Source organism: Cervus elaphus, chromosome 11, assembly GCF_910594005.1.
Source record: "Cervus elaphus chromosome 11, mCerEla1.1, whole genome shotgun sequence".
Lineage (NCBI taxonomy): Eukaryota > Metazoa > Chordata > Mammalia > Artiodactyla > Cervidae > Cervus > Cervus elaphus.
In genome coordinates, this window is record NC_057825.1 from 74,791,571 (window position 1) to 74,811,852 (window position 20,282).

At 38.3% G+C, this 20,282-nt stretch overlaps 2 protein-coding genes across 4 annotated transcripts in view; one reads left to right on the plus strand and one right to left on the minus strand.

The window, feature by feature from the left end:
• Window positions 1-1,227: 1,227 nt before the first annotated feature.
• CRIPT (CXXC repeat containing interactor of PDZ3 domain) lies at window positions 1,228-11,601 on the minus strand. Its single transcript, XM_043918102.1, has 5 exons — window positions 11,465-11,601; window positions 9,183-9,248; window positions 5,412-5,466; window positions 2,130-2,233; window positions 1,228-1,812 (listed from the first exon to the last, which is right to left on the minus strand). The coding sequence occupies exons 1-5, from the start codon at window positions 11,478-11,480 to the stop codon at window positions 1,748-1,750; spliced, it is 306 nt and encodes a 101-aa protein (XP_043774037.1). The 5' UTR covers window positions 11,481-11,601; the 3' UTR covers window positions 1,228-1,747.
• Window positions 11,602-11,677: 76 nt separating this feature from the next.
• PIGF (phosphatidylinositol glycan anchor biosynthesis class F) overlaps window positions 11,678-20,282 on the plus strand; it is a 30,394-nt gene continuing 21,789 nt past the window's right edge. The window contains exons 1-5 of one of the 3 annotated variants that reach the window (XM_043918099.1): window positions 11,859-12,141; window positions 13,955-14,203; window positions 15,339-15,430; window positions 16,917-17,033; window positions 17,128-17,398. In XM_043918099.1, coding sequence (XP_043774034.1) covers window positions 12,118-12,141; window positions 13,955-14,203; window positions 15,339-15,430; window positions 16,917-17,033; window positions 17,128-17,305 — 660 coding nt within the window. In that variant the 5' untranslated portion in view covers window positions 11,859-12,117 and the 3' untranslated portion in view covers window positions 17,306-17,398. Of the gene's footprint in view, window positions 11,819-11,858; window positions 12,142-13,954; window positions 14,204-15,338; window positions 15,431-16,916; window positions 17,034-17,127; window positions 17,399-20,282 lie in introns of those variants that run through there. The other 2 variants (XM_043918098.1, XM_043918097.1) reach the window with 2 other exon arrangements.

Sequence of the window (20,282 nt, forward strand, 5' to 3'; positions counted from 1 at the left end):
GCTTTATTTCCAAAACACACAAACAGTTCACGTAATTCAACACAAAACCCAAACCACCCAACCAAAAAATGGGCAGAAGACCTAGACACTTCTCCAAAGAAGACATACAGATGGCCAACAGGCACATGAGAAGATGTTCAACGTCACTAATTATTAGAGAGAAGCAAATCAAAACTACAGTGAAGTACCACCTCACACCAGTCAGAAAGGCTATCATTGTAAAGTCTACCAATAACAAATGCTAGAGAGGGTATGGAGAAGAGGGAACCCCCTTACAGTGTAGGAATGTGAGTTGGTACAGTCACTATGGAAAACAGTATGAGTGTTCCTCAAAAAACTAAAAATTGAACTAACATATGATCCAGCAATCCAACTCCTGGGCATATATTCAGACAAAACTACAATTCAAAAGACTGACACATACAATGGAATATTACTCAGTCATAAAAAGAATGAAATAATGTCCAATTAACATGACGGCCTTAGAAATTACTGTACTAAGTGAGGTCAGAAAGACAGATACCATATGATTTCACTTAAAGGCAGAATCTAAAATATGACACAAACGAACCTATCTAAGAAACAGAAACAGACTCGTAGATAAAGAGAACAGCCTTGTGACTGCCGAGGGGGCTGTCAGGGTGGGGAGATGGATTGGGAGTTAGGGGTTAGCAGATGCACAGAATGGATAAACAACAGGGTCTTACTGCATAGCACAGGGAACTGTATTCAATGTCTTGCGATATACCATAATGGCAAAGAATTTAAAAAACAATGTATATATACGTATAACTGAATCATTATGTTGTCTACAGCAGAAATTAACACAACACTATAAATCAACTACACTATAGTTAAAAAAAAGAAACCTCAAAGCAGTCTTTTAGCAGTCTATATTAAATATATATTTAAAAAAAGAGTCAAAATGTTTGCTTTGTCCATTTATTTTTGGTGGGGGAGGGAAAAGAAGAGGTTAAAAAAATGTTTGGTGTCTGCTTCAAAGCACTTTCCCAAAGAATGGTGATTCATTCACTATACATCATTATGGATGCACAATGTTCTTCTGGCTTTCATGATGGTCTGAATTCAAGGTGATATGTGTTTTTCTGAAATCCAGTGTATTTTTTGGACATATGTGGGTTGTCCCTTGAGTTTCTGTTCTCATATGAAAGGTACTGGCACGTTGGCTTCACAAATGAATAAAAAATAACATAAAAACAACTTTTGTTTAATTTGGGTCTGGGATAATTTATTTAAGGAACTATTAAACAACAATGGGCTCAGATATTTAAATGTCCTATGATACTGCAATTAATTAAGGAACGGCTGATTCTAAAGTTACACAACCAACAGGGAATGAGGGAAGGATTACAAGTCCGAATGCCAAATTCAAAGCCATATATCAATAACTTCCTTCTTTTGCAATATCTATAATGTAGAGGGAAAAAGAATAAAAATTATGAGTAATGATAAATTAAAAAGTGCATACAGAACTAGGAAAATACTTTTGTTAGATTTGCTACTTACTCCAGTTAAATAAGATGTTTGTAAAGAAAATAAAAGCTTAAGGCAGAAAACTAGTTACATTGCTGCTGAATTTCTTAACAGCAAAAGAAAGAATACCAGTCTACTTCCCTGGTTTAATTGTCTTAAGACATGTTATTTTGTAACTTGAACATCTAAGTTGTGCCTTGAAAATTCAAAGCAAAAAGTAAAATTGTACAGAAAACCAGAAACTTCAGTACACTTAAACAGACGTTTGCTTGTAGTTTTTGGTATCCAAAACCTTTTTTCCACACATAGCACAGATGCCTAAAACAAACAAACAGAAAACTCATGTAAGCAATCAAATGTTAACAACAGCTAATTATATCAATCAAATATTTAACTAATACCAATGATTTGGTTTATTTAAGTCACTGCCAAAGGTAAAAAAAAGAAAAGCATCAGAAAAGAGAAAATGTATATATTTTTAACTATGATAAGTTCTATATATTTTGCCTTAGAAAAAAGAGCATTTATTTGACAAATAAGATTTATGAAGGGCTACTTTTTTACTGTGTTATCCAAATCAGTATCAAAAGAAGTACTTTGATATGAATATAAAAGTGGTATTAAGAGAAACTCACCCTTTTTGTAGGCACAGCCCTGGCAATAATGAGAACCCGGTTGGTGTACAGAACTTTTACAAATTCTGCAAGTGGAGAACTTATTCTTTCCATATGGATCAAATCTAGAGATTTTTTTTAAAAAAAGAAAAATGTACAATACAATAGAAATACTCTTAAATAACCTCACTTAAGCAACAAATGTGATTAATCTATGCTTTCTGCTCCCTCTATAAAACTCTACAAAATTGATAGGAATAGAACTCTTCTAACTGGCTACTCTCTTAACATACCTGCACACTTCTGCCCCTTCCATGTAAGCTGTATGCTTATAAAGAGTCATCTGTACTTAATCCCAAACCTGTTTGTAATAGTTGTATTTGTCAATCTATTCATGTGATACAATTAAATATTACGGAAACTCATGAAATGAAGAGTACAAAAAATGTAACTGATCTATTAAAAACTAAGTGAATACTTTAGGATGACCAGGAAAGAGTGAATCATTAAAACTGCTACAGCATTAGTCATGGGTAAGAAAACTTAAAAATTGAGAAAAAATTCTAAATGGAAGGACTTGGCCCTTGAAAAGTGTCAGTTCTTGAGCTACTTTAAAGATACTGAAAATATATATTCTGGTTATGATTTGTATAAGGCAAATGATAAAGTAGACTCATATTCAAAAAGTCTTATCTCAATGTAAAATGATTGATGAAATATATGTACAGCTATGTGCTTTGACTTAAAATAAGGTATGTGTATCTCTTCATGATTGCCTAGTTTAACTGATATTTTCAATTAACTGATGTAAACTTCTTTGTATAAAAAAGTTTCTATTAAACGAAAATGTCATCTTACTGTAACTGGAGTGCAAAATAACTTTAGAGGAAATACTTTCCATCAAATTGGCAATAACTTTTTGTAACTGAACTCATATACCAAATACCAACACTGTCCAGACCTGGTTTCTTCTCTTGGGTACAATACGAGAGCTCATTTTTCAAAGGTTAATTTTTCTAAATCCAAAAGAATGTCACTTTACTTCCCACAAGGGAAGTTAAAAGTGAACCTGATTCTTCCTTTGAATAATAAGCTCAATTTGTTTGGACCTACAAGTCTACAGATTACTTTTTCTTAGAATCATATTTTTTCCTAAAATGTACATTTTAATATATTAGAAATCTTACGTATACTTCCCAAAATGAGACATTTAAAATACCCCAAAGTAATAGCTACTTATTAATGATACTGAAGTCAGTTTGGGAGCATAAAGGAACTAGAAGGACCTAAAACTGTATGCTCTGTAAAAGAAACAACTTGGTCAATAATAACTGAATGATCTCAGAAGACATCAATACGTCAGTCAACAATACACAATGAGACAATGTACTGAAGTTTAAGTCTATTATGCTATTTTATACTCATTATTTAATAAACACCTCTATGTGTAAGGCACTTTATGTATTAGAAGCTTTATTATTAAAAGCCAAAGATGAACTTGACAAAGCTTCTGTCCTCATCCAGTTGACATTTGTGAGAGGAGACAGACAGTAAGTAAGGAGACAACCACACTTTTAAGATAGTAATACCTGTCGTAGAGAAAATTCAAAGAGGATAGTGTGGTGGACAGGAGGGGAAGGAAGGAAGGAAGGAAGACATTAGTTTAGATGCTGGTTAGGGACTGTCTCTGAAGAAATGACATTTCAGCTGCAACTCAAGTAACCAGAAGGAGCCGGCTATGTGAGCTCTTAGGGATGAGTTCTAGTAAGAGAGCACAGTAAGCAAAACCTCTTCCAATGAGAGTGGGCTTGGTAAATCTGATTCAAGAGCTGGCTCAATGGGAAGTCACAGAGGTAGGAGGGGCCAGACCATAAAGGACCCTGTGAGAATGTGGCACAGGGCCTGGATTTTACTCAATGTAAAAAGAAACTCAATGGACAGTTTTGACCAAAGGAGTTACATATCCTTTAAGGAACCACTCTGATTATTATGAGAATGAAGTATAGGGAATCAGAGAGGAAACAGGGAGACAGAAGCTATTACAGTATTCAATAAGAAATAATAATGATGGTTTAGAAGTGGATAATAGCAGTGAGATGAACAGAAGAAGGTGGATTCAGGTTACTTTTTGGTAGTAGAGCCATAGAACTCACTAATGGCTTTGGGAAGTGAATGAAATGAAGAAATCAATGAGGAATTTTGGTTTGTACAAGCAGGTTGAACCCCAGAGCCATGATGAGAAGACTATGATTAGACTGAAGGAAAAAGAGGATGCTTGTCAAACATCAAATTAGAAAAGTCAAGGAGGCAACTGGATATATGTCTGGAGTTCAGAAAAGTCAGGATGAGATATACATGTGGAAGTCATTAACATACAGTTTGAATTTAAAGGTGTTGGACTAAAGTCACTTGGGGAGAGATAGCAAATTTATAAATGGGGAAAAAAAGTCTAGGATTAAGTCTAGAAGCACTGGACTGAGAAGGAACAGTTAAGAGGAGTTAAGAGGAAAGGAGAATGTGGTATCTCAAAGCCAAGAGAATAAATGGTTGCAAAAAAAAAAAAAAAAGAGAGAGAGACAGCACACTTTTGAAAGGTTAAGAAAGGTAAGAACTGAGAAGCAGCCAACAGTTTCAAAGGTCATGTGTGATCTTGACAAGAGTAGGTTTATGAGTGTGGTAGAGAGGGAGGCCTGACTACAGTGGCTGAAGGCTGAATATAACTTAATGACACTGAGAAAGTACTCTCTAGATATGGCTTTTGAAAACTTCTGCTATAAAAGGAAGCAAGAAAATGGATGGCAGCTGGAAGAATTTATGGAGCTTTTAAAACTGAATATAGTAGAGCATGGTGTCAAAAATTGTTTTTATGGTAGGAGACATTTTTATCCCCATTCCTTGGTAAAAAAGCAATGTCCAGGAAAGTTAAGGAACTGTTTTGACTTGCTTAAGGTTATAGAACTAGACAGTAAAAAAGTCTAGATTCAAATTTATGTCTGACTTTAGAGCTCATGATCTGTCCACATTTGTCTGCTGCCTGTGATTCATAGAAAAACTAAGAACTAGAAAAAATAAGTACTATTTTCTGGTCAAATTATAAAAATAATATATATCTTCATATATTGATACAGTGAAAAGAACAGGGTAAAACCAATAGGATGTAACAGATAGCTTGGTTATACACCCTGGGAGGTACCTAAGTCTATGCTTTATTAAAACACAATGAGGCAAAACAAGTTCATTCCAATATACTTAATATTAAAGAGTGGAAATTTATGACTGCTTTACAGATGATCTTTTACTTACCTTGCTTTTTTTGAGGTCAAAGCCTTATTTTCGTTCAGCTTTCTTCCACCACTTTCTGCATTGAAATATACACACACTTTAGTGGGTTATTTCTACACATTTCACATAATAACATAGCCATGCAACATTTAACAATTAGAAAGTCATCTTTTGACTTCTAACCAATCAGTTCAGTTCAGTTGCTCAGTCGTGTCCAACTCTTTGCAACCCCAAGGACTGCAGCACGCCAGGCCTCCCTGTCCATCACCAACTCCCAGAGCCTACAGAAACTCATGTCCATTGAGTCAGTGATGCCATCCAACCATCTCATCCTCTGTTGTCCCCTTCTCCTCTTGTCTTCAATCTTTCCCAGCAGCAGGATCTTTGCATAATGCAGTTTTTCCCATCAGGTGGCCAAAGTAATGGAGTTTCAGCTTTAGCATCAGTCCTTTCAATGAATATTCAGGACTGATTTCCTTTAGGATGGACTGGTTGGATCTCCTTGCAGTCCAAGAGACTCTCAGAAGTCTTCTCCAACACCACAGTTCAAAAGTATCTATTCTTCTGTGCTCAGCTTTCTTTATAGTCCAACTCTCACATCCATACATGACTACTGGAAAAACCATAGCTTTGACTAGACAGACCTTTGTTGGCAAAGTAATGTCTCTGCTTTTTAATATGCTGTTTAGGTTGGTCATAACTTTTCTTCCAAAGAGTAAGCATCTTTTAACTTCACGGCTGCACTCACCATCTGCAGTGATTCTGGAGCCCCTAAAAATAAAGTCTCTCATTGTTTTCATTGTTTCCCCATCTATTTGCCATGAAGTGATGGGACCAGATGCCATGATCTTAGTTTTCTGAACGTTGAGTTTTAAGCCAACTTTTTCACTCTCCTCTTTCACTTTCATCAAGAGGCTCTCTAGTTCTTCTTCAGTTTTCGCCGTAAGGGTGGTGTCATCTGCATATCTGAGGTTATTGATATTTCTCCCGGCAATCTTGATTCCACCTTGTGCTTCATCCAGCCCAGTGTTTCTCATGATGTACTCTGCATATGAGCTAAAAAAACAGGGTGACAATATGCAGCCTTGACGTACTCCTTTCCTGATCTGGAACCAGTCTGTTGTTCCACGTCCAGTTCTAACCGTTGCTTCTTGACCTGCATACAGATTTCTCAAGAGACAGGTCAGGTGGTCTGGTATTTCCATGTCTTGAAGAACTTTCCAGTTTGTTGTGATCCACACAGTCAAAGGTTTTGGTGTAGTCAATAAAGCAGAAGTAGATGTTTTACTGGAACTCTCTTGCTTTTTCAATGATGCAACAGATGTTGGTAATTTGATCTCTGGTTCCTCTGCCTTTTCTAAAACCAGCTTGAACATCTGGAAGTTCATGGTTCACATACTGTTGAAGCCTGGCTTGGAGGATTTTGGGCATCACTTTGCTAGTGTGTGAGATGAGTGCAATTGTGCAGTAGTTTGAACATTCTTTGGCATTGCCTTTCTTTGGCATTGGAATGAAAACTGATCTTTTCCAGTCCTGTGGCCACTGCTGTGTTTTCCAAATTTGCTGGCATATTGAGTGCAGCACTTTCACAGCATCATCTTTTAGGATTTGAAATAGCTCACCTGGAATTCCATCACCTCCACTAGCTTTGTTCGTAGTGATGCTTTCTAAGGCCCACATGACTTCGCATTCCAGGAATTCTGGCTCTAGGTGAGTGATCACACCATCGTGGTTATCTGGGTCATGAATATCTTTTTTGTATAGTTCGTCTGTGTATTCTTGCTGCCTCTTCTTAATATCTTCTGCTTCTGTTAGGTCCATACCATTTCTGTCCTTTATTGTGCTCATCTTTGCTTGAAATGTTCCCTTGGTATCTCTAATTTTCTTGAAGAGATCTCTAGTCTTTCCCATTCTATTGTTTGCCTCTATTTCTTTGCACTGATCACTGAGGAAGGCTTTCTTATCTCTCCTTGCTATTCTTTGGAACTCTGCATTCAAATGGGTATGTCTTTCCTTTTCTCCTTTGCCTTTAGCTTCTCTTCTTTTCACAGCTATTGGTAAGGCCTCCTCAGACAGCCATTTTGCTTTTCTGCGTTTCTTTTTCTTGGGATTGTCTTTTCCCTGTCTCCTGTACAATGTCACAAACCTCCGTCCATAGTTCATCGGGCACTCTGTCAGATCTAGTCCCTTAAATCTCTTTCTCACTTCCACTGCATAATTGTAAGGGATGTGATTTAGGTCATACCTGAATGGTCTAGTGGCTTTCCCTACTTTCTTCAATTTAAGTCTGAATTTGGCAAGAAGGAGTTCATGATCTGAGCCACAGTCAGCTCCTGGTCTTGTTTTTGCTGACTGTATAGAGCTTCTCCATCTTTGGCTGCAAAGAATAAAATCAATCTGATTTGGGTGTTGATCATCTGGTGATGTCCATGTGTAGAGTCTCTCTTGTGTTGTTGGAAGAGGTTGTTTGCTATGACCAGTGCATTACCTTGGCAAAACTCTATTAGCCTTTGCCCAGCTTCATTCCGTACTCCAAGGCCAAATTTGCCTGTTACTCCAGGTGTTTCTTGACTTCCTACTTTTGAATTCCTGTCCTCTATAATGAAAAGGACATCTTTTTTGGGTGTTAGTTCTAGAAGGTCTTGTAGGTCTTCATAAAACCATTCAACTTTAGCTTCTTCAGCATTACTGGTTGGGGCACAGACCTGGATTACTGTGATACTGAACGGTTTGCCTTGCAAATGAACAAAGATCATTCTGTTGTTTTTGAGACTGCATCTAAGTACTGCATTTTGGACACTTTTTGTTGATTATGATGGCTATTCCATTTCTTGTAAGGAATTCTTGCCCACAGTAGTAGATATGATAGTCATCTGAGTTAAATTCACCCGTTCCAGTCCATTTTAGTTCACTGATTCATAAAATGTTGATGTTCACTCTTGCCATCTCCTGTTTGACCACTTCCAGTTTGCCTTAATTCATGGACCTAACCTTCCAGGTAGACTAGCCTATATCAACATTGTCAAAAATCTTCATTTAAAAGCCAAGTTTTCAAGACACTACTTAAAAATAAAAGAATTTTTTACTAAGAGAATAAAATTTGGATAAAAGGCAATCATTACAGGAACTCCCTGGCAGTCCACGGTTAAGACTCTGCGCTTTCACTGCCAAGAGGGTGGATCGATCCCTAATCAGGGAACTATGATCCTGCAAACTTCACAGCATGGTTGGGGATGGGGGACAGGGTGTGGTGGTAGAAAAAAAGCAATCATCTTATTCCTCAGACTCAATGTAGGACTTTGGGAATGGGTCTATATTTACTCTATCTAATGTAAAATCTAGACACCACTACTTTAGTGCCAATGACATTGAATAGCGAAAATATTTTTTTGTTTCCTCTGAAAAAATCCTCACTGTAATTAATGATTATAACAGTGAAAACATTTAAATAATTTGTTCAAGAATATAAAAATCAGGTGAAGAAAAGGGACTTTCAATACTAACCCTAATTAAGCTTAATCAAATCAATTATTAATACTATGATGCACTCGTTGCTTAAAATTCATTTTTTTGCTATTTCCTTTCTACCAAATCAGGAACCCTGATGTGTCACTGAAAGAACAAAATAGAAGAATATATTAAAACAGTTGGGAGATCTAGTATTCTTTAATGTCTAATAAATGAACTATGCTGTACATATAACAATATTTCATTTTACAAATAATGTGAAAATGGAAACATTACTTACAGGAATTATCTCATTCAATATCTATGTTCTAAAAGGAAAAATACCTGTGGTATTCCTTGCACCATCTTTCCATGTATCTGGAGTGATAACAGTACCAAGTTTCTTTTCACCTATTATAAAAAGACAGTAAAAACAAGGGGGATTAGTGTTTACTATCTAATAAATACACTACATTATGCCTAAAGTTCACAATGGTATCACCAGTCACAATGTACAAGCCTGTTAATGCTGGGGTCAGGGCCACTGAACTGAGACTTAAGGTATTAACTGTGGGCAATGGATAACTGACTCTCAAGTAAAATTTGTGGATAACAGGATGGCTTATAATAGGCTTCCTCTGTACATGTATAAACAGATCTGATAAATCTATTCATTCCATAAATATTTACTAAGCATCTCTGATGTATAAGCCATTGTACAAAGCATAGAGAAAAGTAAAATGAATTAGATAAAGGTCTAGATTTCAAGGAGTTTATAGCACACTGATTTCCCTAACAGTAGTCCTTAGTCTGAGTCTCACAGGTAGGCCACAGACAATATATGAGTAAGACGAAACCGTACAGAAACTTCTTGTATATTCATTTTTAAGTAGGCTATATTAAGTCCACAGCTTTCATCACATTCTCAAAGGGCTCAGAGAACCACCCCCAAAAGTTAAGAACTATTCAACTAAAATATAAGCTGGAAAATAAACAGTATAACAATTCAGAACTGTAGTACTAGGAGAAATCTCATGGAAGAAAAAATTAACCTTGATCAGGGAAATCCAGGAAACCTTTGTGGGGAAGGCAATAGAGAGGGTTAGTGGCAATGGGACTGGTAAGAGAGAGGAGAAAAGAGGATGAAGGTAACCTGGATAAAGGACACATCCTGGGGAAAGGCATGAAAAACTCAGGGTATGTACATACAGGCATACAAAACAGTTTGGTTTGGCTGAAGTGAAGAAAATAAGGAAAATAAGGGTTAGTGGAAATGAAGTTTAAAACGTAAGCTAAGGCTTTATTGTGGAGGGTCCTTCCGAATGCCAGGCTCCAAATATAAAAAGACCAAATTATTTTCTGTACTCTGAAAATTTAATAAAGAAACCATCCATGGTCATTCTTTCACCTAATACAAAAACTCTGATTCAAACTCATGGGTGTCTGTGTTCAAAGTTTTATATACTATGGGGATATAAACAAAATGGATCATGTTAATTATCAGGCTATGAGGACTTGAATCTTTTTTACAGAAGAGTCAAGACATACCTAACGGTAGGAAAAAGGTATTTGAGGATATGACAGCTCATTTTAAACCTATAAACAGTATGTGAAGTCAAAAAATCATATTTTCTAGAACTCTCAAGGGTTGGCATTAGAGTCACTGAATAGCAACTATAAGGAGGAAAGTGTTAGTTGCTCAGTCCTGTCTGACTCTTTGCGACCTCATGGACTGTAACCTGCCAAGCTGCTCTGTCCACGGAATTCTCCAGGCAAGAATACAGGAGTGGGTTGCCATTCCCTTCTCCAGGTGATCTTCTGGACCCTGGGATGGAACCCGGGTCTACCTGCATTGCAGGAAGATTCTATAGATTCTGAGCCATCAGGGAAGTCCCTAAGGAGGAAAGACTTCTCTAAAAGCCAGAGAAAACTACAGAGACTTCTTTGAAGATGGTAAGATTCTCCTAGCCCCATGCCTCAGTACTCTAGGCATTCATGCAAAGAGCACTTAAGCCATTGGGTGGGATCCTGATTTAGGCTTGTTAGATAAAGTACAGGACACCCAGTGAGATTTAAATTTCAGATAAACAAAGAATACATTTTCAGTAAAGAATATCGTAAAAGTGCGTGCTTTGGGACAAAACACTTAATAGTAGTAGGAGCAGCAAACAGGGCCAGGCCTCAAAAATAGCATAGGACATATTCACACTAAAAGTTATTCGTTGTTTACCTGAAATTCAAATTTAACTGGGCGTCCGATACTTTTATTTGCTAAATCCAGCAACTCCAGATGTTGTGGAAGTGATTTTTAAGATCCATTCCAACCCTGAGGGTCTGTGAAGCGAGGGAGCCTGTCAAGAAGCAGCACAGGATGATAGCCGGGGTCGAGGGGAAGCAACCGAAATAGACAAAACGGAGCAAAACTGGGACCACCCTGAATCCAACAGATACAGGACTATACGGTCATTGGGGAGGGGCCAGAATGGTCAAATAGCAAGACAGAAGGACAGAGACTTAAGAGTCAGAAGCCTGTGGCCGAAGGATAAACAAAAAAAGGGCAAAGTTCCCGGGGAGTTCGAATTAGGGTCTCCCAGCCTCTTTCTCCCGGAGAAGTCTCCTTAACTCACATTTTTCGCACACCATCCTTTCGCGACGATACCCTCAGCCGCAGTACAAGCAGCAGCTGGAAGATATCAACACTACAGCCAGGAAAGAACTCCTCTTCCGGGTTACTAAAACTCACTTCCGGCCCCACCCGCCCTTCGCCCCGCCTATCCTGCACCTGGAAAGCAGCGGGAGGAATAAACGCGAGAGCGAAGGCGGGGCTGCCTTCTTGGTCCGCCCCTCCACTTCTGCGATTGGCTGTGAGGCCTTGGGTCTCCGCCCCACAGGCTGCGCCTGCGCGAGGCTCAGGGCAGTGAGTGGCACCTGATGGTGGGAGGTAGTAATCCTCCCTTCCATTCCGCGGGTGGGAGAGATAGGTAAGCCCAGCCGAACGCCCCCCGCATGCAAGCCTCCCGAGGCTGCAGGCCACTTTCGCCAACTGGCCGGAAATCTCTGTCCCCGGCCAATTGACGCCTGCCTGCTCCTCGAGCGCCGCCCTTCCGGCGTTACCCAAGGGCTGCCCTGATGGACTGACCTCTTTCGGATACGTCTTTCTGTGTCTGTACCTCCTTTTCTCTTGGTCTCCGCCTCTGTGTTCTTTGATTATGCTTCTCAGCTCGTCCCTCGCTGCCCACACTCCGGTCGGCTGAGGCAGGCTTAGGCAGAGTCCGGAGCGATGCAATTTGGGATGAAGCTGCAGGTTAATGTCCCGCCAAGGCTCCTCTAGGAGTCGCTCAGAAGGGCCTTCTCTACCTCTGCAAGCCTTGAGTGCCTGGGTCAGGTCTGACAGCGGATTCCGGGTTCCTGGCCACCTGAGAGGGCACCTGACCAGAGTCGTCCTCGGCTGGCCAGGGCCTGACACAGGGCTGGTTTCTCAGAAGGGCAGCACTGGACCAACTCTTTGTTCACTCACTCATTCCGCAAGCCATCTGAGTTTGGGTGCCGCTCACTGTGTTAGGTCCAGATCTGCTCGGTTAGTTGGGATTCTGAGGGTGGCCCAGAAAAATATCTGAAGGGTTGTCTATTGAGAGAATATATTCTAGATTTCCCTCCCCGCCCCTCAGCTGAGCGTAGCACCTGTGAGAAACATTTCCTTTCTTGCCATTCATTCCCTTCTTGACCCCTTGGTGCGTATATATCAGCGAGGCTAGGTTTTGAAATGGCTTTAGCACTTGAGAGCTTGAGACCTTGGAGTATTTCTTAATCTGTTTTAGCCTGTTTCCTTATCAGTAAAGTATTAATGTTTGCATTTGAAAAGTGTAGTGTGAATTAGAATGTTGGGATAAGGTGTGGATTCGCCCTTTTGCCCTGTGGGCGCCCTGTGTGTGTGTGTGTGTGTTTATAAAATATATACATATATATATATATATAGGCTTCCCTGGTGTCTCAGTGGTAGGTAGAGTGCTCAGTCACTCAGTCCTGTTCGACTCTCTGTGACCCTGTGGGCTATAGCCTGTCAGGCTCCTCTATCCATGGGATTTTCTGGGCAAGAATACTGGAGTGGGTTGCCATTTCCTTCTCCACAGTGGTAAAGAATCTGCCTGCAAAGCAGGAAACTCAGGAGACCTGAGTTCAATTTTGGCTGGAACAATCCCTTGGACAGAGAAGCCTGGCAGGCTACACTGTGGGGTCACAAAGAATCTAACATGACTGTGTGAATGAGCACGTTGTCCATATCTATATGTATGTATATATAATTTTTTCTGGACTTTTCACCACAGTGTAACCTGTGGACTATTACTTTAATAAACTCCTTACTTAACATCAGTCCATACCATGTATAGGCTCTCTGTTAGATAATTTGTAAATATGTACATACATCAAATATGTGTTTCATAGAAAGAAAGTAAATATTTTTCTTCCTTTCATTCATACCCTGCTTTTGCTTGGAATCTGGCATCTGTAACAGACATTACCATTTTGGTATTTTTGCAGCACTGGGATTCCTTGGTTTAGCATAATGTTCTTTGAAGGCTCTTGATAACACTGGCCACCACTTGAGTATTCCAGTGTGTACCTGGTGTTACTTGGCACTTGATAGAAAATGTGAACTACTGTGATGTTAGACAAAGGTCCATAATGATAAAAAATGCCAACAGTCCAGCCAAAGTGTATTATGGGGTTCCTAGAATGCATAGCTTATAATTCCAAAAGGGCAAGTTATTAACCTATGCCCTTTGTTTTCACCTCTGATTTTGGCAAAGAAAAAAAGGAAAGGAAAAATACAATGGATTGCTTAAATAGTCCTAGCACATGACCATGTTGCAGAAACTAAACACAAATAATTAAGAAATTAGTTAATGTGTCCTTTTTTAGGCTGTGAGAACAGTTTGTATCCTCTTAGTCTACATGTATATTTCCATATATGCATCTCCCTCTATTCTAGCACTTAGACATTTTTGCCCATAGAAAACTGACTTTGGTTCATGGCTTATTTTTAGAAGTCGAAGCATTTAGGACAATGCAAAAAGTCATTATTGTCTATGCTCTTTTCTTAATTTGTTTTTCATTAGATAGCCACTCAAGAAAACACCATGAAAGATACTGACATCAAGAAACTACTGTATACCCATCTTTTATGCATATTTTCAATTATCCTAAGCATCTTCATTCCATCATTCTTCTTGGAGAACTTCTCAATATTGGAGACACACTTGACATGGTTATGCATCTGTTCTGTTTCTGTAACTGCCGTCAATTTAGTATTGTATTTAGTACTGAAACCAAATGTGTCTTCTAAAAGAAGTTCATTATCATACAAGGTAAGGCTTATTTCTTGATAAATGATTTTTAGATGTAGGTAATTTTCTTTTACTGGAAGGATAAAGTATTAGTCAAGCACTTATTAGGCTATTTACAGTAAATAAAGAAGCTGATATTTTCCCCCCAAATCAGTAGTGTATTGCTTGCTGAAAGATTGTCCATAATGTTTGATAGATTCTTGCCATGAGTTCATTGGATATCATAGCATTGTGAACCTATATAGTCATGTTTTACATCATCATAAAACATGATGAAGATAAAAACATGCAGCAATTGCACCTTTAAACCTTATAAGACATTTCAGTTTATTTTCATACGTCTTTTGCATTTCTGAAAGACACACTGAGTTTTTTAGACATTATAAAATAAACCACCTTGGTAGCTCTTGTTTCAAACATGGCCTTCCTTGACTAAATAGTAGTTGAAGTTTCAGATATTGGAATCTATTTTCTGGAGTATTTATTAAATGTAACACGACTATTATTTGAGAAGTCCTCACTCAACATTATTCAGTACTATATACATATGCTGTTAGGTAATTTAAAACATGTTTACTGCCCTTTGATATAAGAAGCTCAATGTGAGTTTTACCATTAGATCTTCTTGAAGTCAAGTAGGTCCCACGCACTGATTTTCAAACATGCAGGTCTTTTTTATAGTAACATAAATATGATTTGGGGAATTACTTAATATTGTAATTTTTTGTCCAGTTTTTCTAGGAATTTTGTTTTAAAATGAAAAAGATTTATCATAGTTATTTTCTGTAAATATTTCACGTGTAACATTATCACACAACAAGAACTGTATTTGTGTTTTTGTGTATCCTAGCACTCTTATCGGTAGATATTTCATAAATACTGCTTAACAGCATAATTCAGTACATAGCAGAGGAACAAAAATGTTTTCTGATTCTGCTGTTGGTTAGGTGTGTGGAATATGGGGGTGGATTCTTGTCTTTTAGGCTTTTTAAAAGTGTGTAAGGCATGTGTGATCTGACTTCAGGAGCAAATCCAAAGAATAGTCCCCCTGTACCACTCAATGTGGGACCAAGTTGTATTTGTAGATAAAATTCAAAGTATCTGCTGTCCTTCAGGCACTCTCTTGATTCATTATATTGTTCATTTCTTTTTTTAGGTAACCAGATTTTTGAAATGCTGTATCTACTTTCTTACATCTTGTTTCTTCTTTCATGTAATTTTTGTTCTGTATGGCGCACCACTAATAGAGTAAGTCTGAAATGTGTACCTTAAGCCAATTATATTTTATAACAGTCATTGGTAAAACCAAATGCTGATTCTGTTGGTTACTAGAGAAAAAAATGGTGTGTTCAGTTAATGGATCATGGAAGGATACTGACATCATTGCACGCTTCCTTGCCAGTGTATTTTTTTTTTATTAAAGACAGTGAAATAACTTAATTCACTAAATGCTCCTATTACCTAGCCTTCTGTTACCCAGTTGCCTGAGGAGGGAGGTACATGAGAAATTGTCCTATAGCAGTAAGTGTATGATACTGGTAATCATAATTCCTTAGAACCTCTAAGAAAACTAATTATAATGATACATATAAATTAGTTACAAACAGCATATCAGTTCCTAGTAAATGTGATTCTAAACTGCTCAAAAAGTTTGTTTTCTTAAAAGTCAGTAGATCGCTGCATTGGAGAAGGCAGTGGCACCCCACTCCAGTACTCTTGCCTGGAAAATCCCATGGACAGGGAGCCTGGTGGACTGCAGTCCATGGGGTCGCTAAGAGTCACACACAACTGAGTGACTTCACTTTCACTTTCATGTATTGGAGAAGGAAATGGCAACCCACTCCAGTGTTCTTGCCTGGAGAATCCCAGGGACGGGGTAGCCTGGTAGGCTGCCATCTATGGGGTCTCACAGAGTCAGACACAACTGAAGCGACTTAGCAGCAGCAGCAGATTGCTGTATTTAATTACATAATAAGCTAATGTTTATAGTTGAAAGGTAAAATTTGACTGAGTACCTTTTCTAAGCTGAAAAATTTTAAATTAGTGAAAGGCAGATTCATGAATATGTCTTATGCACACAGTAGTTGAAGAAAGTTCAGCTTAGCAGTGATAAATGATCATGGCGAAATGAGTGATGTAATACACACACACACACACACACAGCTGTGTGTGTGTATCTGGTTATATGTGCACACAATAAGTTAATAGGCAGTTATTTTCTAGAGCGGGGACAAGACCTTTATAACAGGAAATGGTAGTGTTCTATCTAATCCATTTAGAGTAGTGGATGTCTGGAGCAGTGGTTCTCCAAGTGTGGTTCTAAAACCAACAGCATCAGCATTTTATCAAAATGCAAATTCTCAGGCCTTAGTCAGAAACTAGTTTACTAGTTCTTCACATGCTTCCAGTATAAGCTAAATCAAACCATTGGTTGCATAGAAAGTTCCAGAGACTATTGAGGAAAAAGTTAATGATCTAGAAGTGGGTTTTCTTGCAATGGACAGTGTCAGTGTCACAGGGCATTTAACACTTCTGAAGTCTATAGTTAGAGCCAGATATCTGCTAGATTGTTTTTTTATAGTTTGCATTTCATTAGTAACATTTTTTATAGTCGTCATTTTGGTAGGACAATAGGTTTATATTATTAAATTTGTTTAAATAAAAATGACACAAAATGTGTACATGCACGTTTAACACTTCTTAAAAAGTTAATGAAGGTTTTCTTTTTTTCTAGGTTGGCACTGGAAACATTTTCACTTGCAGTTATTTTGTCCACTTTTACTACTGTACCTTGTTTATGTTTGTTAGGACCAAACTTCAAAGCCTGGCTAAGAATTTTCAGTAGAAATGGGTAAGTTTTAATTTTATATTCTAGAGATGTTTGAAGTATTAAAAGAAACTAGCTAGTTAGTATTAAAAAACTAACAAGGTACTTTTCTATTCAGGGCAACTGTTTCTCAGCCCCGGATGGTTCTCAGAGATGCTTTCCGGGCACACTGCAGCTGGGGACCGGGACCAGGGAAGGATTGTGTGCACTTGAAGGGAACCCAAGCAGGCAGAACTATAGGCCTCTCCCTCCACTTTAGCATGATTAGCTCTGCTTTTTTACCCCCTGTATGGTAGAATTTCACTTAGTCTTTTGTGTGAAAAAGAAAACTGCTACCGAAAGAAAACTTTGGAAACACTCCCTGGGGATACTTTTGTCACTGTGATAAAATTGCTGCAGATAAAATTGCTTCCATACATCTTTTAATGTAGAATTGGTGTTCATTAGCGAAAAATGTTTAGTGTTAACAACCATAGTTTCTTGTTCAGCCTCTTTTGTGGTGAGACATCCAAGTGCAGGTTTTACAGGATTTTATTCCCTTAGTAGCTGTATGTATTTTCAGCATCACTAAGTTAAAATTTTAGCTTCTTAAAAAGCGTTGAAATTACTTGTATCAGAAATGGTTGAGTCATAACTAAGTAAACTAAAAGTTAGTTGGTACCCATGATTTTGTCCTATTTATCATCCAGCAGCAAAAACTTCTTGAGCCTTTAACTCTGTTTAGAGTTTGTACAGAGTTTGTACAAACAGTTTGTGGAGTCTGAATCACCTGATTCTCTCCCTGAGGGGCTTGGATATTTGAGGGGCAGGGATGAGACAAGCAAAAACATAAGACTAAATTTGTGTAAAGTTTTAGAAACTCAGTAGTGGGGGAGATCCCTTAAGAGTGAGCTGGAATGGGGATCTATGAAAGACTTGGATCAGGAGTAAGAGATTTGGTGAGACTAAGGGGAAAAGGGAGACACTGCATGCTAGAGGAATGAATGAAATCATAGAAACTGAAATGAACGTGGTATTTTTGTGTGATTTGGAAGAGAACAGCCCAAGTAGAGCAAATACTTGCCATGTAGCTAGACTCCATACATTACTGACTTTTTCCTTTTGAAATGCATACTGTTTGTTCCCCTTCAGGACCATCTTCTAGTGTTCATAAAGTCTCTAGAAAACAAAAGTGTATCACCATTGAATACCTTTTCCCACATCATTACCATAGTATTCCAAATAGCACTGATTTCTTTTCACATTTTAGTTTGAACATTTTAAACAGTGAAAATCAGTTGAAATCTTATTGGTTTGGATTGCTGATTTATCCAGCTTTGATTTTGGTTTCTGATGATAGCACTGATGGTGCATTTAGGGTGATATTGTCATCTGATTGTACAGTCAGTTCTGCTGTATGATGGCATATGCATATCTAAAAATCCTTGCCTTATACAAAACTAAGCAGGAAGAAATACAGAGCTAGTGAAGAAAATGGATTTGAGGTGCAACACTCAGAAACTTCGTCAGTAACACATCATAAAAGATATTCAGTACTCAGAAGAGCATGTGCACGCATGCTTAGTTATGTCCGACTCTTTGCACCACCGTGGACTGTAGCCCACCAGGCTCCTCTGCCCATGGCGATTCTCCAGGCAAGAATACTGGAGTGGGTTGCCATATCCTCCTCCAGGGGATCCTCCCAGTCCTGGGATTGAACCCCTGTCTCTCGCATCGGCAGGTGGATTCATTAAAAAAGTAGGAACTTAATAAAAATGATAGGGCAGTTTAAGACATGTTAAATAGCTAAGAAATACATAAATATTGTAATCAGTTTGTCACTTTTCCTTGGGCTAAACCTGAAATTTGCTTTTGGAAGTAGATGTGGGAAGGGTTGCCTCTTGTAAGGAGAGTTGTTGACAAGTTAAGGCAGATGGTGGAAGGTGTGGCTCAGATACGTGAGGGGAGCTGAGATGGCTGGGAGACGGGTTTTTTTAAACAGTATGGAGATATAATTCAGACACCATATATGTCACCTATATAGTGTGGACACTATAGTGTGGACATTCATTGATTTTTAATGTATTCACAGATATGTGCAACAGATATGTCAGTTTTGAATATTTTCATTACCTTAAAAAGAAACTGTATCCTTTGGCTATAACTCCCTATTCCTCTCCGCTAGCTGTAAGCACCCTGGAGAAGGAAATGGCAACCCGCTCCAGTATTCTTGCCTGGCAGATTCCGTGGACAGAGGAGCCTGGTGGGATACCGCATGGGTCACAGACACTTAGCAACTGAACAAGCCCTCAGCAACCACTAATCTATTTACTGTCTGTAGATTTGCCTGTTTTGGACATCTCATAACAATGGAATCATATAATATGTGATGTTTTGTGATTGGCTTTTTCATTTATCATGATGTTTTTGAGGTTTATCCACGTTGTGTAGCATGTTGTTAAGTCATGTCTGACTCTTTTGCTACCCCATGGACTCTAGCCTGCCAGGCTGCTCTGTCCAGGGGATTTCCCAGACAAGAATTCTGGAGTGAGATGCCATTTTCTTCTCCAGGGTATCTTCCCTACACAGGGTTCAAACCCTGTCTCCTTCTTGGCTGGCGATTCTTTACCACTGAACCGCCTGGGAAGCCAGTTGTAGCATGTGTTAGTACTGTATTCCTTTCTATGGTTGAATAATAAGGATGGATATGTACCACGTTTTGTTTATCCATTCATCAGCTGATAGACATTTGAGTTTTCACTTTTTGCTGTTCTGAATAAGTTGCTGAAGGAGTCTGTGTGCAAGTTTTTGTGTGGATATATTTTTAAATATGGAACAGTTTTTTATTTTATGTTTTTAAACTTTACTGAGGAAAAACTGATGATATAAAATTATACATATTTAAAGTGATTTGATATACATTGCAGAATGATTCCAAGATCAAGATAAGTAACACATATGGATAAATGTTTTTATTTCACTTGAGTATATGCCGAGGAGTGGTGTTGTTGGGTCATATAGTAACTCCATGTTTAATCATTTGAACAACCGCCAGACTTTTTCAGTGTGGCTGTTCCATTTTACATGTCCATAGCAGTGTGTGAGGGTGCCAATCCCCCTACATCCTCACCAACAGTTGTTAGTATTTGACTTTTTAATTATTGCTATCCTTATGGGTGTGAAGTATTATCTCTTTGTGTTTTTCATTTGTATTTCCCTTTTGACTAGTAAGGTCAAGCATCTTTTCCTGCTCCTATTGGCTGTTATATGTTTTCCTTGAAGAAATATCTCTTT

What these genes read in the sequence shown, in the direction of transcription:
- CRIPT (XM_043918102.1), bottom strand. An exon ending in TTGACCTCAAAAAAAGCAAG is followed by an intron (nt 2,234 to 5,411) that starts GTAAGTAAAAGA and finishes AAAAATCTCTAG; the next exon opens with ATTTGATCCATATGGAAAGA. An exon ending in GGGCTGTGCCTACAAAAAGG is followed by an intron (nt 1,813 to 2,129) that starts GTGAGTTTCTCT and finishes TGTTTGTTTTAG; the next exon opens with GCATCTGTGCTATGTGTGGA.